At 46.2% G+C, this 27,115-nt stretch overlaps 1 protein-coding gene across 3 annotated transcripts in view; it reads right to left on the bottom strand.

The window, feature by feature from the left end:
• The window catches only part of CACNA2D3 (calcium voltage-gated channel auxiliary subunit alpha2delta 3), a 1,591,404-nt gene that overhangs the window by 71,255 nt on the left and 1,493,034 nt on the right, over nucleotides 1-27,115 (bottom strand). For all 3 annotated transcript variants that reach the window (XM_073644583.1, XM_073644584.1, XM_073644585.1), the window contains one exon: nucleotides 7,045-7,107. In XM_073644583.1, the coding sequence (XP_073500684.1) occupies nucleotides 7,045-7,107 (63 nt within the window). The remainder of the gene's footprint in view (nucleotides 1-7,044; nucleotides 7,108-27,115) is intronic.

The raw sequence follows: 27,115 nt of genomic DNA, 5'->3' as shown, positions 1-27,115 counted from the left end.
TAATGGAGTAGAGTGTGTGGCACTGGCTCAGGAGATGCCAGCTGTGTTTCATAGATCTGTCTCTATCAGCAGCGCCTGGAACTGAGCTCTGATCGCTGCTGTTAACCATTTAGATGCTGCAGTCATTTCCTGACAGCAGCATTTAAACGTAGCAGCGTACTCACCAGCTTCTATCGGCTCCCATCGATGCTATTGCAGCATATCAATGGAAGGGATATTCCCCCAGGCAGCATCAAACATGGAGACAGAAAAAAACTGCGGCACTCACTCCATGGCTAAGAAGTTATCCCTTTATTATATACTGGGAGGAGGATACAGACATGCATAAAAAAGAGTGACAACTATTTCACACTGCCAAAAGCTTCATCCAGGCTCCAAATTGATAGCATATCCTTGCAGTACACATGTAGGAAAACTTACCCTATGATTCAAGGTGCTCTATGTGGATATTTATATAGGCTGCTATTTTGGATGCATCATATTTAATTAGAAAGAATGCCATCTGCCTTTTGCTATATGCCATCACTTTGTAAGGTGGTGAAACACCTTTAAATATACACTCATCCGCCATAACATTTACGCCATGTGGAAAATGTTGTGAAGCCTCCTCACATACTAGATATTGGACTTGATAAGACCTATGAAGGTGTCCTGTGGTATCTGGAACCATGACACGCAGCTGACACATTAAGTCCCCCGTACACAATAGATAGCAGTTGGCGAAATGATTTTTTGACAGGCAGTTAATCTTATCAATCACCCCATACACAGGAAAGCTTGGCTGAGAACTTCTGTGAGCTCTATGAGAGCCACTGCCAGAGGAATATAGAAGTGGCCTATCTCCTGGAGAACAAAAGGATCGGCCATAAGAGATCAGACGTGCCAGATCCTTTTCTCCTCCTTTATAATCTTATGGGAGAAAATCAGGAGGCCCCCACACACATTAGATTGTCAGCGATCCTGTGGCAGACATTAGTCTTAGGGAGCAATCAGATGACGATCGCATGGCAATGCATGGACTGGCCGGCCTCTCTCCTGACCTGAGCATGACAGAGCTGCATTAAAATACATGTTGTCACACTCGGGTCAGGAGAGCCGCCGGCCAGTCTGTGCATTGCGTTCCAATTTTGGTCTGATTTGTACGGTCGCCTGACTTCACCTTATGTGTATGGTGGCATTAAGTCCTCAAAGTTTTGAGGAGTGGCCCCCATGTTTTATTTTTCCAGCATATTCAACAGATGCTAAATCAGATTGAGGTTTAAAGGGGTTGTTCATTGATGGGGACAATTTTTGTGGCCTAAAAATAATTTTCGAAATTGGGTTTCATTAAAAAGTTTGCACCATTTGGCTTCTACAGCCTCTTTGTTTCCTGCCCATTCAACTTTAATGTGGTCTGTGGTCATAAATCATCTGAGAGGAGCTCAAGAAAAGACAGATAAAACAGTTATAAACTCCACATCAGACCACCATAGAGAGCTGATTGATGGATTCTTATTCAGCAGAACGTAATAAACAGTACAACCCAATTGCAAAAAATGATTTTTTGTCACAAATATATTCATTTAAGTAGCAAAAAAGAAAAAAAGTCTCCAATGATAGACAATCCCTTTAAGGTGATGAATAAGGAAGAGCTAACCCCTGGAAGTTCTGGTTTGCCGGGTTTGACAGAGCTGTAGTCCAAAGTTTGATTTGGGTACCAGAACTCTACCCAAACTTGAACCTGAACCCAAACCCCATAGAAATTAACAGGGAGCCAAACTTTGGGTCTCTCTCTCCCCCAAACTGTAAAACGGACTTCCAGGAGAAGTCCGTGTTCAGAGTTTAGTACCCGACACTGGGTGACCGATACGAAACACGAACTTTGGAGGTCAGGTTCACTCATCTCTAGATATGATAGCAAGATGGCAGAAGAACACAATGTGCATAGCAACTTGCTGTGCTTGGGGCAGTGTAGCCACAGACTGATCAGAGTGCCGATGTTGACGTCTGTCCACTGTCGAAGTGCCTACCATGGGTATTTAGTCCATGAGCAATGGTAGAAGGTGGCCTAACGAATTGAATTGGTCGTAAATTTCCTCAAAATTTAGGACATTGGCGAATCAGAAAGTAGAATTTTTTGTGGACTAAGAAGGGATTGAATTAATACTTAAAAAATGATCCTGCCGAAAACTCTTCCTGAAACAATAGGAAGATGGAATCTAAAAAAAAGCCCCAGTGGCCAGTGTGAAAATTGCAATATTATTAATTTATTTATCTCTTTTCTTAATAAAGATAATGATATGAAAAAAACACTGCTGGTGATTTTTTTAATTAGATGTAACACAAAACCTATTTAAATCATAGGTCTTGTTCTTATGATGGATTCCCTTTAAGCAGGCCGAGGAGGATGCGTGCGATGGGGGAAGCCAAAAACAAAAGGACTGAATGGTTTTCTGCGGGGGGGTGGGACAGGTGAGCAGTGAAGGCTTTTGCTGGTTCTTTATGGTTGATTTAGCGCGGAGTGAATTGCAAAAAAAGTTGTATTCTGGAGAATGTGAATTTTTCTAAAATGAGTCTAAAACTGTAGAATAATTAATTTTTACTTGAATAAATTCACTCATCTCTAATATTCAGTATATCATCTACCCCGAGACATAAGTATCTACATTCACACACAGACGCACATTTACACACAGTGTTTGGATTAGTTTCTTTATCCTGATTAAGATTAAGATTAAACAGAAATTCCAGTTCCAAAATAAGTGTAGAATATTAAGTCTCACCACAAAAAAAGAACAGTTGTTACAAAATGGCTTTATGCCCATCAGGTGCACTGGGCTTTAGTTGTCTTACAATTTCATGTTCCTCAGTAAATTTCACTTCTTGACATGATCTGATCTTGTCAAGAATCAGTAATCACTAATCCTGTCACAGAATAAGGTCACGTCTAGAGAAAACGCAATCTGCGTCAGTCACTTTCACCTCCGGAGACTGCAGGCTCGCCGGGGACTGACGGATGTCTTATTGTCAGGACAAGTTACCGTCTAATTACAAGAACTCAAAAAATCTGTCAATGAAATATATATAGAGAGACAAAAATATAAACGCAGCACTTTTCATGCAAAAATGGGTGCAAAGCCCTAAGATTGTCAACAACTCTTATATATAAATCCGAAATATAGGGGCAGCGCTCCAAAGTCGGATGGTGTGACAATAGATTTTAATCTGTTAAAGCGACGTTTCTTCTCAAAATGGAGCCTTTTTTTATATATGTACTGTATATAAAAACATGTATTGTTAGGCTATGTTCACATGTTGCGTTTTTGCTGTATTTTTTTCTGCAGGCAAAACCAGCTGTCTTGGCAATAAAGAAGCTGTTTTCAAAAAGCAGGTATTGCTGCATTTTTTCCGCGTTTTTGCTGCATTTTTTGCTGAGTTTTTCAGGATTTGAAAGTTCAGCTTTGCTTCCACCACAGAAGCATGAACACAGGTCAACAATGCAAGACATGTTCATGAAAAAATACACATTACAAATGTAACAGTGGGAGGAGGTGGATTGGTCAGGAATAGTTTACCTAAGACATTGGCAGAACATTGAGTTTGTAGGACACTGTTTACTTACACACTTTGTTGGGCCCTTGATTTCACACCTTGGTCGGCCAATGTTTCATCACTAATTTAAGTAAGTTATACTAATCCTAACTGCCACCTCAGGTGACGATACCAAGGCATTATGGTTTAAACTTGGGAAAATCGCAAAAATAGATGGGTTTCACATACTGCTGTGGGTGCTTTTTTCACTAAAAATGCAGCAAAACCTGATACCTGCATTTTTTGCTGCATTTTTGCACTTACTCATTGATTTCTATGGGTGAATAAATGCTGCAAAAATGCTGAAGATGGAGCTATGTGAAGAGAGCTTGTCTAGGAGTCGTCTGTGGAGATATCTGTTCAGACGTCTGTTTGAGAGTCTTCCATTACCTTATCTCCTATTTGGTTTGCCTCACCTTATCCTTCCCCTTTCCCCTTTCTGCAGTTTGGGAGCGCGCTAAGTGATTTCCGTTTCTTTTATCCCAGTCTGTTTCCCTTTGTGTCCTTATGTTACAGCAGGACTAGCGTCCTTCTGCCCCACACACTAGTCAGGGTCATTTTCATGGTAAATCAGGGATAGGAAGGACTGTAATTGCTTGGGAAAGAACCTGTCTAGGTATGCTAGGGAGCTCAGGGTTGCAGAAGGCAAGTATCCCCTTTTAATCTTTCCCTAGTGGCAGAGCTCCCTTTCACATCTGTCTCACCGTGCGCCGTCTTACTTCTGTCAGAAGTGTGATACATCAACAATATCTCATATTTTTCTTTGTTTTTTTTCCTTCCTTTCTTTCATTCCCTTCCTTTCGTTCTTTCCCTTTCTCTCCTTCCCTTTCTTTCTTTTTCTCTTTCCCTTTCTTTCATTCCCTTTCTTTCTTTTTCTTTCTTTCTTTCCCTTTCTTTCTTTCTTTCTTTCTTTCTCTCTCTCTTTCCCTTTATTTTTTTTTTCCCTTTCTTTCTTTCTCTCTCTCTTTCCTTTTCTTTCTTTCATTCCATTTCTTTCCTTCTCTCTTTCCCTTTTTTCTTTCTATCTCTTTCTTCCTTTCCCTTTATTTATTTCCCTTTCTTCCATTGCTTTTCTTTCTTTCCCTTTCTTTCTTTCTTTCTCTTTCTTTCTTTCTCTCTTTGCCTTTCTTTCTTTCTTTGTTTCTTCCTATCCCTTTCTTTCTCTTTTTCTTTTTTTCCTTCTTTCTCTCTTTGCCTTTCTTTGCCTTTCTTTCTATCTATCCCTTTCTTTCTTTCTTTCTTTCTTTCTTTCTTTCTTTCTTTCTTTCTTTCTTTCTTTCTATATCTTTCTTTCTTTCTTTCTTTCTTTCTTTCCATTGTATCTATCATAGACTTATTATATTTAATTGGGTTATTGTTCTGGTATATATAACAATGTACTGAGCAATACAAAATTTAAGTATAATAAATCTATAATAGATACATCTGAAGTCTAGAAAGAAAGACAGAAAGAAAAACAATACTAGATAGATAGACACGGGAGATAGATAGATATATACGGTATATTTATCCTTGACAAGATATTTATGTCTCCAAATGAAGGTCCTTCCCGTTTAAAGACTTTCTGCAGTATATTTGTGCCTCCATTTGGCCCATAAATACCGTATTTTTCGGACTATAAGACGCACCTTTTTGCTCCAAAATTTTGGAGGAAAATGGGGTGTGCGTCTTATAGTCCAAATGTTGCTGGGGCGTATATATATATACTGTGTGGGGGGGAGTGGTTGTGGCGGAGGAGCGGGCACAGGAGGCAGCAGGCGCTGCTGCAGCCTACACTGTCCCCGCTGCTAAAGAAAATAGGAGAGGGGAGCACTGAATATTCATGCTCCTTAATAGCGTCACACAGTGTATCCGCATGGCGGCTCCTGATGCTTCTGCTTGGGGATTGCGCGTGTCCGCTATTAAAAGGCTTGAATATTCACCCTTTTTCAGGGTGTGAATATTCATGCCCTTTAATAGCGGGCATACGTGATCGCCCGGCAGCCGCAGGAGCCGCGCTGCGGCTACGCTTTGTGCCGGCTATTAAGCAGCATGAAGTCACTGCTCCCCGCGCACACAGTCCCAGCGTGGGGAGCAGTGACTTCCGGCAGCTGATCTCTCCTTGTGACGCCATGCGCGGCTCACATGGAGAGATCAGTGTGGGCACATAGGCGCTGGATGAGAGAGAAGAGAGGTGAGTAGGACTGTTTATTTTTTATGTGCAGCGTGATGGGGATTAGGGGGACCATGCATACCAGTGTAAGGATGAGGGGGTCATACATACCAGGAAAAGGATGAGGGGGATCATACATACCAGGGTAAGGATGAGGGGGCCATACATACCAGGATAAGGATGAGGGGGATCATACATACAAGGATGAGGGGGCCATACATCCCAGAATAAGGATGAGGGGGGCATATATACCAGGATAAGGATGAGGGGGCCATGCATATCAGGATAAGGATGAGGGGGCCATGCATACCAGGATAAGGATGAGGGGGCCATGCATACCAGGATAAGAATGAAGGATGCCATGCATACCAGGATAGGGATGAGGGGTGCCATGCATACCAGGATAGGGATGAGTGGTGCCATGCATACCAGGATAGGGATGAAGGGTGCCATGCATACTAGGATAGGGATGAGGGGTGCCATGCTTACTAGGATAAGGATGAGGGGTGCCATGCATAACAGAGTAAGAATGAGGGGTGCCATGCATATCAGGATGGGGATGGGGGCCATGTATAATAAGAAGGGGGGGCATATCTACCAGGATGGGGGATATTATTAGAATTGGGGGACATTACCCCTATACCAGTGTCACCAGCAGACCTGCTCCCCCCTTAACAGTGCATCATGACCACAATTTTTGCTTAAATTTTTTTTTTCTATTTTCCTCCTCTAAAACCTAGGTGCATCTTATGGTCCGGTGCGTCTTATAGTCCGAAAAATACGGTAGGTACTGGACTAAAATAACCAGAATGTTTCTGTCCCTTAGTTTTGGTAGGGGTCTCAGGAGCAGATCTCCACAGATCATATCAAACACTGTTTAAACATTAAGGCTTGGGACACATGGTGTCTTTCGTAGCTACAATGGCCACACAGTCAAAGTTTGCTGTTTGCCATAGCTACAACGCAACATACTGCAAGTGAATGTAACTCTCATGGTACACGACCACCACAAGCAAGTCTGAAAAAGTTGGAAACAGTTGGCCCTGACAAATTATAGGCCGTGCCGAGGGCGCCGAATGGTAAGAGATTTGCGGGCTTCTCTTCTTCCCACTAGGTACCACTGGCTTGGACTCTGGACCGGAGTTCCGCGAATTAATCCGTTCATCTCTACTTAGAAGGTGTCCTGGGAACCTCGACATACAGCTCCTGTGTCTGGCTACAGCAGGACAATTGTAGTAGTAATAGGACACTTGAGCAGTAGTTTCCATGATGGGGAAAGTATTTCCATTGAGTGGCTAATATTAACATACCACATATCTTACCTGTCTGAAATCTTCAGAGACCAAGATGAAGCCATTATTGTCAATGAGATAACAGTTTAATACCTGGAGGAAGAAATAAAATAGTCAGTTGACTGTATCTTTCTTAAGTCATTTGGTTTTATCTCCACAACCAGAAAATGACACCAAACATTTAAAGGACTTACTTAACTTCAAGGGGTTGCCCACTTTGGATGATCCATATTTGTTAGAAGTGATGGGACTTTCAATAATCAGCTCTAATTTATAGGCAACCTTGCCTCAAAATGTTTCATTTTCCTGCAGCACCTCCGCAGGAGAAATGAAGCATTACACAGTGTCAATTCACATGAACGTGTTGAGTATGTAATGCAGCAAAGAAAATATTTAGATACCAAATATTGCTCTATTAAGTCAGAACTTCCCAATAAGTTGTATAAAATGGATTTTCTCAATTAGGCCACGGCCCCACTATCAGAATTCAGTCAGTATTTTTTCTCAGGAGTGGGAGCCAAAACCAGGAGTGGGTGATAAATGCAGAATTGGTGACTTGTTCCTATTATACCTTCTCTCTGATTGTTCCTCACCTAGTTTTGACTGCCAATCCTGAGAAAAAATACTGATTGAATACTGACCAAATACTGATAGTGAGGCCATGGCCTTAGACAACCATTCAAGGAAGATTTTCATTTAAAATGAACCATATATTAAAGTGAGTGCCTAGGCTGGTAGACAGAGATAAAATAAGCAAGTTTGAAATTAACTTGCTTTTTCTATGTTGCACCGTTCTCCTTGCTATGTGCTCTTTTCAGATTTATTGTTTACAGTTCGTTGCCATGGGGACTGACCATCGCTGCTGACTTAAAGTGGTGGCTGAAAATGCACAGTTGCTACTATACATTTTAGGCCACTGCCCTACTATCAGTATTTGGTCAGTATTTTTTCTCAGGAGTGGAAGACAAAATACTGATAGTAGGGCCGTGGCCTTATACTGAGGTCAGCCAGGATCTCGGGAGCGTTGCTTCCGGACAGTAGAATAACAGCACTTCTACATGCCTCTCCATGTCAGCTTGCTGTTCATCTTCCCAAGTCACCTTGGGAAGATGCCACCTTCCAACCAGTCAGTCAGCTGAGTCTTTCGATCCCTTATGAATCATTTTTCAATGATCATGTCTCCACGCCCCAAAAGTCTACTTTTACAGCAGCATTAGAATGCATGAAGTTAAAACCATGATCATGCTACTGACCTGGACTGTCAATCAAAGAGGACTGCCTGCCTCCCAGGAATCAGGAAGTAGGCTTGGCAAGGAATAGGGTTCTCCTGAAGAGCAATCTTAAGTAAAGAAGAACTTTAAAGTTTTGGGTTCTGTCTAGTGCAAAACTCCGAACATGGACTTCTCCCGGAAGCAAATTGTAATGTTTGGAGTTCCGGGGGGAGACAAAGAGAATTAATTTTACAGTTCCAATGTTTGGGTTCTCATTGTTTTCAATGGGGTTTGGGTTCTGGTTCACGTTCAGGTACAGTTCTGGAACCCTAACCGAACTTTGGACTAAAGCTCAGGTCGGGTACCAGAACCCGAACTTCCACAGGTCTGCTCATCCCTAATCTTGAGACTAACTCCTAAAGGGAACCTGCCACACTGTACATGCGGTCCTATCTGTGGACAGGATGGTACAGAGAAGGAGAAGCTGAGCAGAAAGATATGTAGGTTTGTGGGAAAAGTTTCAGTATAACTTGTGTTTTATTCATTGAAATCCCTGTGTTTTTATGCATATGAGTCCAGTGGGCGGTCCTACTAATGATTGACAGCTCTCTTTGCATGCACAGTCATACAGGGAAGATTGTCAATCATTATGTAGAACCACCCACTGGACTTACAGTACAGACCAAAAGTTTGGACACACCTTCTCATTTAAAGATTTTTCTGTATTTTCATGACTATAAAAATTGTACATTCACGCTGAAGGCATCAAAACTATGAATTAACCCATGTGGAATTCTATACTTAACAAAAAAGTGTGAAACAACTGAAAATATGTCTTATATTCTAGGTTCTTCAAAGTAGCCACCTTTTGCTTTCATGACTGCTTGCACACTCTTGGCATTCTCTTGATGAGCTTCAAGAGGTAGTCACTGGAAATGGTCTTCCAACAATCTTGAAGGAGTTCCCAGAGATGCTTAGCACTTGTTGGCCCTTTTGCCTTCACTCTGCGGTCCAGCTTACCCCAAACCATCTCGATTGGGTTCAGGTCTGGTGACTTTGGAGGCCATGTCATCTGGCGTAGCACCCCATCACTCTCCCCCTTGGTCAAATAGCCCTTACACAGCCTGGAGGTGTGTTTGGGGTCACTGTCCTGTTGAAAAATAAATGATGGTCCAACTAAACGCAAACCGGATGGAATAGCATGCTGTTGCAAGATGCTGTGGTAGCCATGCTAGTTCAGTATGCCTTCAATTTTGAATAAATCCCCAACAGTGTCACCAGCAAAGCACCCCCACACCATCACACCTCCTCCTCCATGCTTCACGGTGGGAACCAGGCATGTAGAGTCCATCCGTTCACCTTTTCTGCGTCGCACAAAGACACGGTGGTTGGAACCAAAGATCTCAAATTTGGACTCATCAGACCAAAGCACAGATTTCCACTGGTCTAATGTCCATTCCTTGTGTTCTTTAGCCCAAACAAGTCTCTTCTGCTTGTTGCCTGTCCTTAGCAGTGGTTTCCTAGCAGCTATTTTACCATGAAGGCCTGCTGCACAAAGTCTCCTCTTAACAGTTGTTGTAGAGATGTGTCTGCTGCTAGAACTCTGTGTGGCATTGACCTGGTCTCTAATCTGAGCTGCTTTTAACCTGCGATTTCTGAGGCTGGTGACTCAGATAAACTTATCCTCAGAAGCAGAGGTGACTCTTGGTCTTCCTTTCCTGGGACGGTCCTCATGTGAGCCAGTTTCTTTGTAGCGCTTGATGGTTTTGCAACTGCACTTGGGGACGCTTTCAAAGTTTGCCCAATTTTTCGCACTGACTGACCTTCATTTCTTAAAATAATGATGGCCACTTGTTTTTCTTTACTTAGCTGCTTTTTTCTTGCCATAATACAAATTCTAACAGTCTATTCAGTAGGACTATCAGCTGTGTATCCACCTGACTTCTGCACAACACAACTGATGGTCCCAACCCCATTTATAAGGCAAGAAATCCCACTTATTAAACCTGACAGGGCACACCTGTGAAGTGAAAACCATTTCCGGTGACTACCTCTTGAAGCTCATCAAGAGCATGCCAAGAGTGTGCAAAGCAGTCATCAAAGCAAAAGGTGGCTACTTTGAAGAACCTAGAATATAACACATATTTTCAGTTGTTTCACACTTTTTTGTTAAGTATATAATTCAACATGTGTTACTTCATAGTTTTGATGCCTTCAGTGTGAATGTACAATTTTCATAAATTTTAAATGAGAAGGTGTGTCCAAACTTTTGGTACTGTATATTAATACAAACTCCAGGGATTTCAATAAACAAAAGTTACTGAAACTTCTCCCCCCCAAAAAATGTCTATCAACCTGATCATCTCCTCCTGCTCTATAACATCCTACCCGCGGATCAGACACCATTTTCAACAAGACAGGTTCCCTTTAGGACATGTTCTTCAATGCATTGTAAAGTTTAGGTGATTCTGTACCATGTTTAAGTTAACAGGCAGCAATTTTCATAAACTTGCAATTCGCAATACTTGACTTCTAAAATGTTTGTTTAGTGAAATTCTATAAAAATGGAATCTATAAAAGCAATTAAGTTGCTTGAAAAACAACAAAAACGGTATAATAAGTAAAAAAAATACAACATATAGTACAATGATGTTAGAGACAATATTAGAGAACTTTTCAACAAGATGGTTTTCATTTTAAAATGATGACCAATGTTTACTAATGAGGTGTCTGCTTTAAATCACATTGTTATACTCTGTAAGGGGGAAGATAATCAGACAAAAAGAATGTTCTTAGTCCTGAGTATAGAGAAAAAAATGAAAAAATCATTTTCTTGGATTGGAGATACCATAATCTTAAAAATTGCATCAACCTTTGCAACCTATTTTTATTTGAATTCTGTGACTTACAATTTAGTGGAACGCACTAGAGTTACGAAAAGACCAAGCACAACATAAATACATATTTGTCCTTTCATACTTTTTCAGTAACTTTCCCACAAAACAAATACAATACAATACAATACAAATACAATAAAATATTGCGTTTTTCCAGCAAAACCCTCGGCAGGCAGCATTTTACATCACAATCACACAGACACATACACCATAAACAACTCCCGGCAGGATATTATATATTTTTTCCATACGCAGGTCTACTTGGATTCTGAATATATCTAGGAAATGTAAGGATGGACTCATCTGAGTTTAATCTAAAGGCAAATAGATGGTTACTTAAATAAACACATATAGCATAAATACTACTATATCACAGCAACATTATTTATTTCTTATTTTTTTATACTTTGCTTATATTTTGTGGTGCTTTACATACATTATCATCACTGTCCCCATTGGGGCTCACAATGTAAATTCCCAAAATAACATTTTATTCTAAAGCTGGTTATGTCACATCACTCATCTCAGGATATGTGAAGCCAAGCGGAATCGTAAGGAAGAACACATCTGTATTTCTATTTGTTATGGGGATGTGTTTACAGAATTTGCTAATAAAGGGGTCGTCTCTGGATCCTATCTGCAGGAGAGCACAGCTCCCCTGCCTTATGACTTCCTGCTAGCTGAGGGTAAATGTGTTCCTGATGATTGACAGTTCAGGCCAGTGCCATGGATATAATTTGCTATTAAAAGGGTTGACTCCGGTTCCTATCTGCAGTAGCGCACAGCTCCCCTGCCCTCTGGCTTCCTACTTGCTGGTGGACAGTGCGTTCCTAATGATTGACAGTTCAGGGCAGTGCCATGGATATAATTTGTTATTAAAAGGGTTGACTCTGGATCCTATCTGCAGGAGCGCACAGCTCCCCTACCCTCTGGCTTCCTACTTGCTGGTGGACAGTGCGTTCCTAATGATTGACAGTTCAGGGCAGTGCCATGGATATAATTTGCTATTAAAAGCGTTGACTCTGGATCCTATCTGCAGGAGCGCACAGCTCCCCTGCCCTCTGGCTTCCTACTTGCTGGTGGACAGTGCGTTCCTAATGATTGACAGTTCAAGCCAGTGCCATGGATAAAATTTGCTATTAAAAGGGTTGACTCCGGATCCTATCTGCAGGAGCGCACAGCTCCCCTGCCTTCTGGCTTCCTACTTGCTGGGGAGCAGTGCGTTTCTTATGATTAACAGTTCAGGCCAGTGCCATGGATATAATTTTCTATTAAAAGCGTTGACTCTGGATCCTATCTGCAGGAGCGCACAGCTCCCCTGCCCTCTGGCTTCCTACTTGCTGGTGGACAGTGCGTTCCTAATGATTGACAGTTCAAGCCAGTGCCATGGATAAAATTTGCTATTAAAAGGGTTGACTCCGGATCCTATCTGCAGGAGTGCACAGCTCCCCTGCCTTCTGGCTTCCTGCTGGCCGGCGAACGGTGTGCTCCTGATCATTGTCAGTTTGTTCTAACTCCATGGCTGAATGACTGCCTCGATCTGTGTACTCTCTGCTAGCAGAGACAGCTTTACCTCTGCAGTATCGGAGAGGTGCAGTAACTCTGAATTTAGCCAGATTTATTGTTCTGACCAGCTTCAGAGCAACGCTTACAAGGTGCATAGTAAAGAATTTGCAAGCACACGCTTCTTGCTAAGGAAACCGGTCACCTCTGAGGTGGTCAGTAACCTTGGCTACGAGGAGTAAACTTATAGAATTAAAATTCATGAGAATGGAAAGGATTTTTAAGAAGAGGTAAATTGCAAAGTTGGTCGTTTCCACAAGCACTTTGCAATTTTAAACATTGAATAAGAGGAGAGACAACACATTTAAGGAATCATAATGGAAGAATACAAAAATATAAAGTCGCCAGAAATGATTTATATTCGCAATGTGCCATCAGAAATAGAACTCATAGGCCACATACCCAGCACAGACTGTCTGCGTCCCGAAAGTGTGGTTACTTATGAAGCAATGTGTTTTCATTATTTGCAATGGGAAACTTGTTGCGAGTGACCTGATTCAGCAGATGCATGGGAGAATTTAGGAAACGGCTCTTCTGCTTTAATCAATGATATAATAGTTTTCCATAGGTTAGCCAGAATGTTTCCAATTTGGCTGTTTGGAGAAAAAGAGACTGAAAGCATTTCCTGTCTGTCTGGTATAATTGTATTAAGATATTTGTGACTGAGGACTGGAAGATAACATATAATTATAGGATGGGACCGTTTCTGAAAATTTGGGTTGTTTATTGAAATGATGATATTCTTAACCTTACTTTTTTTGTGTCTATTAAGTTCGGAAAACTTTCAGAACAGAGCGAAAGATTGAAAAATTTGAAAATCCCTCTGCTAAATATTCTCTAATTCTAAAGTATTTGTAACAATATAATATTTAATTTTATTTTCGTAACATAAGTATAAATAAAGATAAAAATACACGGGTTCATTTTAGCATCTTTATTATGGAGCTGGATATGACAGCAGTGATCTAAGCTACAATACACCCATATTACTGCCCTATGAAAATGTTCTTAGTGTACAGATGTAGCAAAGGTTACCCTGACCCAGACAACAAAGCAATGGAATTTCACGGCACAAAAACACCTGGTTTGACATCGGTCAATGGCCAATGCTCAAGGGGTTGTCTGATCTTTTTATCAGGAGCACACTGCTCCCTAGTCCCCCAATTTCCTGATTGCCGGGGGGATGGTGTGCTTCTGATTGATTGACAGTTTGGACCAGCAGCATCGTTGCGATGCTGGCCCAAAGTGCGTGCTCTTCTTTGCTTCTGGAACACAGGAGAACTGAAGCTCCAGGCCAGCGTTAGAGCAATGCATACAAGATCTATAGAAAAGAGCTTGTAATCAAGGAAACTAGGACACTGACCACTTCTGATAGACTGCAGAGGTGGCCGGTAATTTAGGCAATGAGCAGTTAACTATTAATTTACAAATTCTCCATTCTTGAGAAACATTACTGAACGATTCTCTCAGATCTACATATATGCTTTCTAAGAATCCAGTACTCCCATTTTACTGATTTTCATTTAAAGCCCTAGTACTTAAAGGGGTTTTGCACCTTTGGTGACATTTTTTTTTTACTTAAAGGGATTATCCAGTCTTAAACTACAAGAGTGACTACAGGCTTGTGAATCCTTACATCACACGCTGTGAGGATTCTCCGGTGCCAAGAGTGTGAAGTCATGTAACTGCAAGTATGTGACATGCATACTCCAGGCCACATTCCGACTAGACGTGCGCGGCGTCAGTCAATACAAGTGAATTGAGAGAGACCAGAAACAGTCTAGTCGGAATGTGGCCAGAAGTATATGTATATCACATACTCGTGGCTCACATGACTGCCCATTCCAGAGGCCAGCCCTGGAGAATTCTCACTGCGTGCAGTGTGCATGATGTGAGGATTCTCAAGTCTGCCGTCACATAGAGTAGCTTAAGACTAGAGATGAGAGAACCTGAATTGTAAAGTTCGGGGTTCATACCGGACACCAGTGCTGAACTCTGAACACGGACTTCTCCTGGAAGTTCGTTTTACAGTTCGGGAGGAGAGAGAGAGAGAGAGATTTTCCCGCTCCAAAGTTTGGGTCCCCATTGATTTCAACGGGTTCGGGTTCAGGTTCAAGTTCGGGTACAGTTCTGGTACTGTAACCGAACTTTCACAGATCCGCTTATCCCTACTTAAGACTGAACAACCCCTTTAAATGAATGTATCTGAGGTTAAAAATAATTTTTGCACTTGGGTATCATTAAATTTTTTTGCATGGTTTGGCTTTTACAGGCTCTTTGTTTCCCAGCAAATTAAAACTTTAGGTGATCTGTGGTTATAAATCAGCTGAGAGAAGCTTAGAAAAAGAAGGGTAGAAGAGTTATAAACTCCCCCCATCAAACCATCATAGCGAGCTCACTGATAGATTCTCAGTTAACTCATTCTGCAACAAGCAATAGATAGGAGGCAATGGAAGGCGAGTGACGCAATTTGTTTTTAATGAAACCCAATAGAAATAATGATTGTTACTTCACAATACAAGCATTTAAGAAAATGGTGCATGGTGCAAGTAATGTTGCATTAAACAGTATTGGAGAATATGCTGGAAGGAAGAGTTTAATTTAACCCTGCATCCCTCCAGATCTTCATACTAAACTTTGCCCAATGTAGATGCACAGAATTTTGCCTGCACCCCCTCTTACCTTCTGCGAGGACTCTGACAGTGTATTAATGAAAACATTGTGCAGTAACAGGGGAGTTGGTAATATTTTTAATTTGCTCAGTGAATGAGAGGGGTGGCAGAGGTTTATGGAAGGAAGGAGTCCCTTAGGGCTCTTAAAGTCTTTCTAACTGTGGATTTAATTGGATCTTGGATTCATGGCTTTTGCTGTTGGCTTTAGGTGGCACTGTGAGTCTACAGAAGTAGGTGAGCCAGCAGCGCTTTCTTTTGCTACTTACACTACTTGAGAGCTGGGGTGTCTGTGCAATTAAAGGCGAATGACTGGTTAGCTGGAGGCTGCTTTCTGGCAGACATCCTGTCAATAAATAGTTACGTTCTACTTCACTCTCCTCTGTTTTTGGGGCTGATGCTTACACTTTAATGATGAAGTTACAGTAAGAACATTTTACGATTCTGCAGGAATTCTGCACAAGAGCGAAATCGTTCATGCCCTACCTAGTTACAGGGGTTTCACCATATCTTTTTTTGTGTGATTGGCTCCCTGACAAAATGGACAATAACAGATTGAGAGCAACTGGTTTGGGAGGTAGTAATTTTGCCAACTATGAGACCCGCCCAAAAGAATGGCATCGTCAGGAGCAAACTAAAACCTCCGAGTGGTATTTAGCAATATGTTGCTGTATTATTTAAGCAATATATGGGAACTATATGGCAGTAATATTTAAGTGAATTATTTGGCTGCATTATTTGGGCACGATTTGGTGGTGGTATGTATCACAGAATTAAGGCCCGTATTTTTGGTCCGGGTGCGATCCGACAAAACATCGGATCGTACTCGAGCCAATGTAAGCCTGAGTCTGTCCGATGAAAAAAATTGCAGTATGCACGCTTTGCATCCCATAATCGGATCACACTCGGCCATGCAAGCCGTGGAAAACATCGGGCTGCACTTGGATGACATGTGAGTGCAGTGCAATTTCCCATAGACTGACAGAATGGAGAAGTCTCGTGGCGGTGACCCGGTCCGTGCCCAGGGAGTCAAACTGAGCGGCGATGTATCAGCGGTAGATGTATAACCCCCAATGGGAGGGGTATGGCTTCAGGGCAGCCGACGTGGATGATGGGGGTAGCAGGAACCACTCGGAGACGGTACGGTGTAGTTCAGGGTCTTTACTGGTGACAAAGATAGACCCTCCCGGAGTACTGGCTAGCGATTGGGGCCTGGTCAGTCCTTGAGCAGATGGGATCTCCCCTGGCCAGGCGGAGTTGTAGGCCTCCCAAACTAACTGTACTCTTCTGGCTACCTTGCTAGAGGCGGGTATAAGTAGCCCACGTCCCTGAGTGTACCGTGTGGTGCTCACCCGTATGGCCGGTGACTCGGGTTTCTTGGCCAGAGGACCTGGAATCCCCTGCCTGACGGATTCTGCTGCTGGGTAGGAGTTAGTCCCCACAGCCTCGGACTCCGGGTCCGGTAAGAAATCTTCTTAGTCAGAGCGAGCTCTGCAGCTGCCAGCCCCTGACTCCTTGTAACACTGCTCCCACAGAGCTCCTGATGTTCTGTTCCTATATTTGCTTCTTTTCTCTGTCTCTACTTCTTCTCTACTCACTAACCCTGCCTCAGCCCTAGGTTTATATAGGGGAAGTTCTTCCCCTCCCAGGACTGGGCAGGAGGTGTGGCATGCATAGGATTCCTGACCAAGAGACCTCCCACCTGCTCTCAGACGTAATATCTCTATCACTGTGGCAACCAGACCCCTGGGGTGTCACATTCCCCCCTAGTGAAATTTAGTACTCCGGGACTAAACATATTTTAGAAAAACATAACAAGATATAACAATAACAATACAATAAAGAAACACATAAAGGTGGTCACGGCATGTCCGTAACCGGGTGCAGTCTTTGAAGAAAGCAAGGTGTCCATTTCACCAAAACAGGGAGACGTAACCAGGTAGGGGTCTGTCCTGCCCCGAGTCCTTAACAGTCTTTAGTCCGTCCTGGGTTACGCTCCAACTATGTACACAGGATTCCCGGTAAATCCACCAAAGACTCCTATAAACAACTAGAAACACATAATTATACACAAGCAACAAGAAAAACAGGTAACCACAAATAAAACAATTTATACACTTCAAATCCTCCAACGTGCGGGTAACTGGCCTCTAGTGGCCCTAGTGGACCTACGGAGCTGACTGTCTGGCCCTGAACTACAGGGTGTAGGAGCTGTCAAGGGTAAATTGGGCAGCTGTCTATGGGCCCTTTGGCTCACTAGGGATATGGCAGGCTCACTGCAAGCAGAGGGTTGATCCTCCTGATCTGCTGGTGTGGGATCTTCTGCCTCCTGGACCAGCTGTTCTTCCAGCTCTACCTGTTGCTCCGTAGGTGCTTGGGATGCTGGTTGGAGGAAGGTGAGTACGGGTACCACAACTGCACCATTGACTTGAGTCCAAGACCGAGGGAAGTCTCCGAGCACAGTACTAACCATATCTTCCCTTTCCTCTACGGGTCGATGGTCTTCTTGTTCCTCTTCAGGGTTCCGTAGCTGTTCAGGACACTTCTTCAGGTGATCCCAGGATACAATGGCTGTGGTCTCCCCTCCGTCTTTACTGATGGTACAGACCTTCGGGTTCTCGTGGCTTGAGGGCAGTACGGTGTACGGGTCCTTCTCCCACTGGTCGTCCAACTTGTGGAGCCGTCTTTTCCTCTTCAAGACCTGCTCTCCGGGCACCAGGGGAACAGCGGGAGCATACTGGTTGTAGGTTTTCTCTTGTCTCTCCCTAGCCTGACAGAGACTTCGCTCCACGCTCTCCTGTACTTTCCGGTACTGCTGCTGCCTCTCTGTGTCCCAGTCTGCTTCTGGTGAAGTGTCCTCGGGTGTCAGGACTCCCATTTCCAGGTCAACAGGTAACTTACCAGGCCACGCCCTCATTAGGTAAGCCGGGGTACAGTTGGTGGAACCTACCGGGATGTGGTTGTATAGGTCCACCAGATCGGGCAGCTTCTCAGGCCACAGACTGCGTTCTTCCAGGGGCAACGTTTTCAGAAGATCCATTACCACCTGGTTCATTTTCTCACAAAGTCCATTAGTTTGCGGATGATAGGGTGTCGTCCTTATCTTCCGGCAGCCATACAGATTGCAGAATTCCTGGAAGACCTCCGCTTCAAAGGCAGGTCCCTGGTCCGTCAGCACTTGGTCCGGGTACCCGTGTGGACGGCAGAAGTGCTGCTGGAAGGCTCTAGCTGCTGTTTGAGCCGTTAAGTCCTTGACGGGGACGACAACCAAGAACCGGGAGTAATGATCCACGATGGTTAACGCGTAGACGTAGCCACTTCTGCTTGGGGTCAGTTTTACATGATCCAAGGCTACCAGTTCCAACGGCTGCCGGGTGACGATGGACTGCAGGGGAGTCTTCTGGCTGGCACGGTCCTTCCTCCTCAGGTTGCACGGGCCACAGTCTCTGCACCACCTCTCGATGGTTCCCCTCATGCCCACCCAATGGAACCGCCCGCGCAGCAGGAACTCCAGCTTCTTCCATCCGAAATGCCCAGCTCCATCGTGGTATGCCTCCATCACCATGGCTGCGTCTCGTCGTGGCACCACTACTTGCCAGATTAGTTCATGCGTCCGGGAGTTAACCATCCTGCGGCACAACTTCCCCTTGTAAAGGAACAGTCTACTCTTTTCTGCCCACAGTTGCTTGGCTTCCTCCGGAGCGTCTGGGTCAAGGCGAGCCTCTGGCCGAGTCAGCATCTCCTTCACCAGCCGGACGGCAGGGTCACTGTCTTGTGTTTCCGCCCAGTTGTAGTGAGGTAAGGGGTTAAGCGTAGCGCCTTGCTTACTCCTTACCCGATGGGAATACTGGATAGTCCCATGACGGTGAAACGCGGGGAGTTCGACTTCTTCCAGTCCCTCTGGATCTTCTCCTACGTCCGGTAGGTTTGGCATCCTGGACAGGGCGTCCGCGTTGGTATTGGAGCGTCCTGCCCGGTATTTGATGGTGAACTCATAGTTGGACAGGCGGGCCATCCATCTCTGCACTAGGGCACCGAGTCTTGCCGTGTCCAGGTGTGTCAACGGGTTGTTATCCGTGTACACGACGAACCGGGAAGAAGCGAGGTAGTGCTTAAAGCGTTCGGTGACTGCCCACACCACTGCCAGGAACTCTAGCTTAAATGAGCTGTAATTCTCAGGGTTTCTTTCGGTGGGTCGCAGTTTTCGGCTGGCGTAAGCGATTACTCGCTCTTTCCCCTGCTGGATCTGGGACAGCACGGCTCCTAGCCCGATGTTACTTGCGTCGGTGTAGAGGATAAAGGGCTGGCTGTAATCCGGGTACGCCAGGATTTCATCCCCCGTGAGGGCCATCTTCAGCTGGCGGAAGGACTCTTCTTCCAACTTCTCCCATCTGAAGGGCGGCTTCTGGTTCTTGGCCTTCCGGGACTGGCCTATCAGGAGGTCCTGCATAGGAGCTGCCTTTTTGGTGAAACCGGGGATGAACCTGCGGTAGTAGCCTACCAACCCGAGGAACTACCGCACTTCCTTTACACTGGAGGGACTTAGCCATTCCTTAATTGCGGTGATCTTATCAGGGTCGGGAGCCACTCCGTCAGCGCTCACCACGTGTCCCAGGTACTGCACCTTTGGTTTCAGGAGGTGACACTTGGAGGGTTTCACCTTTAGGCCGTAGCTTGCCAGAGCTTCGAACACTTCCGCCAGGTGTTTCAGGTGGTCCTCATAAGTCTTAGAATATACGATGACATCGTCCAGGTACAACAGGACCGTCTCGAAGTTTCTGTGGCCCAGACAGCACTCCATTAATCGTTGGAAGGTTCCTGGTGCGTTGCAGAGTCCGAACGGCATACAGGTAAACTCGCTAAGTCCCATCGGGGTGGTGAATGCGGTCTTCTCCCGGTCCGTCTCTGCTATAGGAACCTGCCAGTACCCACTAGTGAGATCCAAGGTAGAGAAGAAGTTAGCAGATCTTAAAGCAGCCAAAGACTCCTCTATCCTTGGTAAGGGGTACGCATCCTTGTGTGTGATACGGTTGATTTTCCGGTAATCTACACACATCCTCATGGTGTTGTCTTTCTTTTTGACTAAGACTAGTGGAGCTGCCCAGGGGCTACAGCTATCCCTGATCACCCCAGCCTCCTTCATGTCTCTAAGCATCCCCTTGGCATGTTGGTAGTGTGCAGGGGGTACGGGTCGATACCTCTCTTTTATGGGAGGATGGTCTCCCGTGGGGATGTGGTGTTCTACCCCCTTGACTCGCCCGAAGTCTAACGGGTGTTTACTAAACACTCTCTCGTACTCTTGAACCACCCGATAGACTCCCTGTTTCTGGTGTGAGGGAGTGGAGTCAGTACCCAAATGTAGTTGCTGACACCAGTCCTCCATTGTTTTCTTAGAGCCGTTACCTTCCTCCGGGTGAGATGGAGGCAAGGGTTCCACAGATTGTATAGCATTTTGGTTAATGGTATATAATTTGGCTAGCGTGGCATACCGGGGCAGGTACACTTCCCTCTTCCCGATATTGATTATGCGAACGGGCACCCTCCCATGGCGTACATTAACCACCCCCCGTGCTGTCAAGATGGTGGGCCTACTGTCTGAGTAAACTGGTTCTACTATTGCCTGGTAATCTCTACCTCTCAGACCAATAGCTGCCCGGCACCAAATCATCATTTCACTTTTTGGGGGCATGGCAATAGGGAAAGGGTCACACATTCTCACGCTACCAATCTCACCGCCGGAGAGTTCCACCTGTTGCCGTCGCATCAGTGCCCGGATCTCTTTTTGGAGCACTCGCTGCTCGCCGGAGCTGGCGTTCTTGGCAACCTGCTGTAAAAGGAAAATCACCTCTGCAAGACAATTTTCAATTACATTAGTTCCTAGAGTTATCTTTGGGTGACTCTCGTGTTTGTCAACGTCTACAATGATCAGTCCCTGTGCTGCCAGTTCAACTCTACCAATTTTAATGGTCACCTCTTTAAATCCGATCTGTGGCACGGGCTGACCATTGCTGGCGATGATACTCAAGTCGTCGTCAGGGTAGCGGGTAATATCCGAGTCATTCCAGTACTGCTTGAAGAGCACGTACGGGATGGTGGTGACCTGTGACCCGGTGTCCAGTAGGGCACTCATAGGAATGCCATCCAGTACCACAGGCAAGACTGGACGTCCTCCCACATATTTGTCGCGCCAGTTCGATGGGCCTGATGATCTTTTTCCTAGGGGTTGGCCCTCTACCCTAGGTTGTGCCAGTTTAAAGGACAGTACCTTGCCATATGTCCGGGTTGATTACAGCGGCGGCAGATGGGTCGTCCGTCCTCGTTGTATCGGTCGCTGGGTCTTCCTCTGGCCGGTGGGGTCCTCCTTGGTCGACGCCACGGGATGTCCTCCGGTCCGGATGCCAGCTGGATCTTCCCTGGGGTGGAAACCTGTAAAGACTGCACAGTTCGGGTTAGCGCAGCAACGCTTTTAGCTAGCTCTTGGACCTGATGGTGCAGGTCTGGAGCCGGGTCATTGCTCAAAGCCTGCGCATCAGCTCCCACAGGCCCTGCCGACAAGGGCGCCGCCTCCTGGTGGTAAGTAGTAGTGGGGCGTCTGTGGGTCACAACGCCACCTGGTGCCGGTTCTCGGAGCACCCGGATGGCTCTGTCCTTGAACTGCGCAAATCCCAGATGAGGGTCCTGTAAGGCCATTGCCCGCAACTGGGTTCGGTGGGCATTGCAATATAAACCCTCTATAAATTGTTCAGTCAACAGCCTGTCCTCGTCTCCCACGCCGTCAGGGTCGGTCTGCTTAATGGCTCTCAGGGCCTCTTGTAGGTTCAGGGCATAGTCCCTTATACTCTCATGTGCCCGCTGTTTGCACCCGTAGAATCTAAGCTTGATCTCGGCTGAGGTGCGGGTATCAAAGGTGTCCCTCAGCCGGGTTAGTATCCCTGCGACAGTCCTCCCCCCAGGTGGCCAGGACTTTACCTCCCTTTGGGCTGCCCCAGTTAATTGGGCCACCAGGATGCTCACTTTTTGCTCTTCTGTGAGGGGGTACACCTGGAAGAGGCTATCCAGCTTTTCTCTAAAGTCATGCAGGGTATGTGACTCCCCTGAGTACTGGGGTAGCCAGGCCGCTCCCGGGATATAGGGCATGGTGAAAGGCATGACTGCAGCAGCGATGGCGCTGGCGGGGGTTGAGGAAGTGAAGCTCTCCTCCGTATCCGACATCCTCCTCCCCCCTAGTGGACCGTGGCCTACCTTGCGATGATCCTCTTCCGTAGGCCGCGGCTCCGCAGTAGATCGTCAGGGTTGAGGACCTTCCGTCGCGCTCCTGTGACGTCGGCGTCTGCTGGGCTCCTTCCAGGACCTTACGCGACGTCCGGACGTGAGGCGGGGCTTCAGTTCTCGCGCGCTTTCGGAGTCCACGCCCCTCTTCTTCCCGCGCGACGTCTTCAAGATGGCGTCCAACGGCGGGAAAACTCCACGGAAGGCGGGAAGAAGGCTGAAAATGGCGTCGGATGGCGGGAATCTTCACCGATGGCGGGAAGAAGGCTGAAGATGGCGCCGGATGGCGGGAATCTTCACCACAGGTAAGTTTGAACAGTCTCTTTCAGGCACGCAGTACCCGGTGGTTGCGGGCACGAAATCCTGCCGACTACGCCAAAAGTTGACGCGCCCCTGGGCCTGTGTCGCGCTGCGTTGCGCACGCGGGAGCTTACCCGGAGCCGGATCTGTTGAGGGTTGTAGTCTCGTGGCGGTGACCCGGTCCGTGCCCAGGGAGTCAAACTGAGCGGCGATGTATCAGCGGTAGATGTTGGACGACTACGCCACCCGTACAGCTAAGGAGCTGCTGCTGCAGGGCAGACCGCTGAGGCCGGTGGTAGGATTGTGCAGCGTGATAGTATAACCCCCAACGGGAGGGGTATGGCCTCAGGGCAGCCGACGTGGATGATGGGGGTAGCAGGAACCACTCGGAGACGGTACGGTGTAGTTCAGGGTCTTTACTGGTGACAAAGATAGACCCTCCCGGAGTACTGGCTAGCGATTGGGGCCTGGTCAGTCCTTGAGCAGATGGGATCTCCCCTGGCCAGGCGGAGTTGTAGGCCTCCCAAACTAACTGTACTCTTCTGGCTACCTTGCTAGAGGCGGGTATAAGTAGCCCACGTCCCTGAGTGTACCGTGTGGTGCTCACCCGTATGGCCGGTGACTCGGGTTTCTTGGCCAGAGGACCTGGAATCCCCTGCCTGACGGATTCTGCTGCTGGGTAGGAGTTAGTCCCCACAGCCTCGGACTCCGGGTCCGGTAAGAAATCTTCTCAGTCAGGGCGAGCTCTGCAGCTGCCAGCCCCTGACTCCTTGTAACACTGCTCCCACAGAGCTCCTGATGTTCTATTCCTATATTTGCTTCTTTTCTCTGTCTCTACTTCTTCTCTACTCACTAACCCTGCCTCAGCCCTAGGTTTATATAGGGGAAGTTCTTCCCCTCCCAGGACTGGGCAGGAGGTGTGGCATGCATAGGATTCCTGACCAAGAGACCTCCCACCTGCTCTCAGACGTAATATCTCTATCACTGTGGCAACCAGACCCCTGGGGTGTCACATATATATATATATATATATATATATATATATATATAGTACAATGCAAAGATTTCACTTCTTACATTACATGAGTGATATCTATTGTAAATTCCACAATAGCTCAGAAACCGGTGAATCGCTCCACACAGAATACTGGCCCCCATATAAGGCTCCATACGGAATACTGGCCCTCATATAACGCTTCATACAGGATACTGGCCCCCATATAACGCTCCACACAGAATACTGGCCCCCATATAACGCTCCATACAGGATACTGGTCCCCTTATAAAGCTCCATACAGGATACTGGCCCCCATATAACGCTCCATACAGGATACTGGTCCCCTTATAAAACTCCATACAGGATACTGGCCCCCATATAACGCTCCATACAGGATACCGGTCCCCTTATAACGCTCCATACAGGATACTGGTCCCCTTATAACTCTCCATACAGGATACTGGCCCCCATATAATGCTGCATGCAGGCTGCTACCCCCCACATAATGCCCCATACAGGCTGTCCCCCCCTTATAATGCTCCATGCAGGCTGTTACCCCCCACATAATGCCCCATACAGGCCCCCCCCTTTTAATGCTCCATGCATGCTGTTACCCCCCACATAATGCCCCATACAGGCCCCCCCCCTTTTAATGCTCCATGCAGGCTGTTACCCCCCACATAATGCCCCATACAGGCCCCCCCCTTTTAATGCTCCATGCAGGCTGTTACCCCCCACATAATGCCCCATACAGGCCCCCCCCTTTTAATGCTCCATGCAGGCTGTTACCCCCCACATAATGCCCCATACAGGCCCCCCCCTTTTAATGCTCCATGCAGGCTGTTACCCCCCACATAATGCCCCATACAGGCTGCCCCCCCCCCCTTATAATGCTCCATGCAGGCTGTTCCCCCCCACATAATGCACTATGCAGGCTGCCCCCCCTTTATAATGCCCCATGCAGGATGCCCCCCCCTTCTCTTTATAATGCCCCATGCAGGATGCCCCCCCCTTCTCTTTATAATGCCCCATGCAGGATGCCCCCCCCTTCTCTTTATAATGCCCCATGCAGGATGTCGTCCCCCCCTTTATAATGCCCCATGCAGGATGTCGTCCCCCCTTTATAATGCCCCATGCAGGATGCCCCCCCCCCTTCTCTTTATAATGCCCCATGCAGGCTGTTCCCCCCCCCTCCTCTATATAATGCCCCATGCAGGATGTCCCCCCCCCTTTATAATGCCCCATGCAGGATGTCGTCGTCCCCTTTATAATGCCCCATGCAGGATGCCCCCCCCCTTCTCTTTATAATGCCCCATGCAGGCTGTCCCCCCCCCCTCTATATAATGCCCCATGCAGGATGTCCCCCTCCCTCTATATAATGCCCCATGCAGGCTGTCCCCCCCCCTCTATATAATGCCCCATGCAGGCTGCCCCCCCCTCTATATAATGCCCCATGCAGGCTGCCCCCCCCTCTATATAATGCCCCATGCAGGATGTCCCCCCCCCTCTTTATAATGCCCCATGCCTCCATACATTAAAAAAAAACAAACAAATACTCACCTCCCTTCTCCTCACCTGCTGCCGCTGCCCGCTGCCCGCTGCTCAGCTCCGAACTCCAGCGTTGTCGGCGTCTTCCCGTTCAGCGCTCCCTGTGACGGCTCAGGGGAGGGCGTGGTGAAAAGACGTCACCGCGCCCTCTGACCTGAGACGTCACAGGGAGCGCAGAGCAGGAAGACAGCGGATCTGCGGAGGCACGGGGAGAGGTAAGTATCGGGCTGCCGGGGCCCTGAGCAAGCGGCGGAGAAGGGCGGGCGCTGACACCGCTCTCCTCCGCCCATAGCCCAGCGGGGTGCGCGACCGCCAGTGGGCCCCTCTGCCTGCTCAGGGCCCCGGCATTTGCCCGGGTGCGCCGGGTGCTGACGCCGGCCCTGGGATAATGTCACATTTGCATGAAGCTGAAAAGTGGGGTCCTGGAGTTGGTTACTGGTGGGCTCTTGACACCGCAGTGCGACACTGTCATCTGATCAAATCAGATCTGCATAATCAGACCAATTCTCTCAGATGAGAAAACATACGCTGGTGTGACCTTGGCCTTAGTTTGGTTCTCTGTGATGGAATTATGTGGGCTACAATTATGAAAAAACTGTCTAAAAAGCTGGAGTCCTACTTTGTTAGTGCATCCTTAAAAAAAACAAACTGAACTTTACTTCTTTATTTTTTAAAGAGACGATTGTTCCCATTCCCATTCAAATAATAAATCTACTGTAAAGAAATTGCCCATACAATGTATCTACCAAGTTGATAGAGATATAACCAATGGGTAAGATCACAAAGTCCAGCTCCAAATTTTCTTTAATTCCTTTAATTAAAAAAAAACCCAGAAATTAAAGCATTCTGGATCCTGATATTAAATTCTTATTGATTGATGTCAAGAACAATGGCATTTTTGATAGGCACAGATAGTAACAGAGGAGAACCGATCATTAAGACATTAGGGCAATTGCCTGATCGCATAGCCAGAAAGACACACATTCCCATGGTCAATTAGTGTTATTCCAGTCTGAAAGTGGAGCGGTCACCAGATTTTATAATATAAACTGCATACATTATTAAATATATATTTTAGGCTTGTTGAGGCTGGTGTACTTACTGTGAAAGTCTACTTCACAATAGCAGTATAATCCTGACATTAAGCGGTGTCGTAGCTGGACTTATCAATTGCTCATTTTAATATTAAACTGCTTGTTCACTACTTGGAAAACCCCTTTTCAATTATCATGTGTGCCCTCCAGTACAATAACAACACTTATACTCACCTCCGGTGCCGGCGCTGTCCCAGCGATTCCTGCGGTCAATCAGCGGACCCTCCACTCTCTCCACTTTGGGATGGACCACATACAACTGAAGGGATAGAGAGCAGCAGCGCTCATTTTCTCCAGATATAAGCAATTTTTCCGAAGCCAGGGAGAGTGAAGCGTTGGCTGATTGGCTGCGACGTCCGCTGGAACAGCGCTGACTCCGAAGGTGAGTATAAGTGTTGTTATTTTACTGGGGGGAAATGGATTGAGAAGGGGTTGTCTGAGTAATGGGCAACCTTTTTAAGAGGACAGATTTTAAAAAATAATAATAATAATTTTCAAAGCAAGTACACCATCTTCATCCGGTCCAAGAGACCAATTTAGCAATGTATACATT

The sequence above is a fragment of the Phyllobates terribilis genome, unplaced genomic scaffold (genome assembly GCF_046119375.1).
Source record: "Phyllobates terribilis strain yellow unplaced genomic scaffold, ASM4611937v1 Scaffold_8__6_contigs__length_399053987, whole genome shotgun sequence".
NCBI lineage: Eukaryota > Metazoa > Chordata > Amphibia > Anura > Dendrobatidae > Phyllobates > Phyllobates terribilis.
Note: the sequence above shows the minus strand (reverse complement) of the source record. Positions and strands in the feature narration are given on the sequence as shown.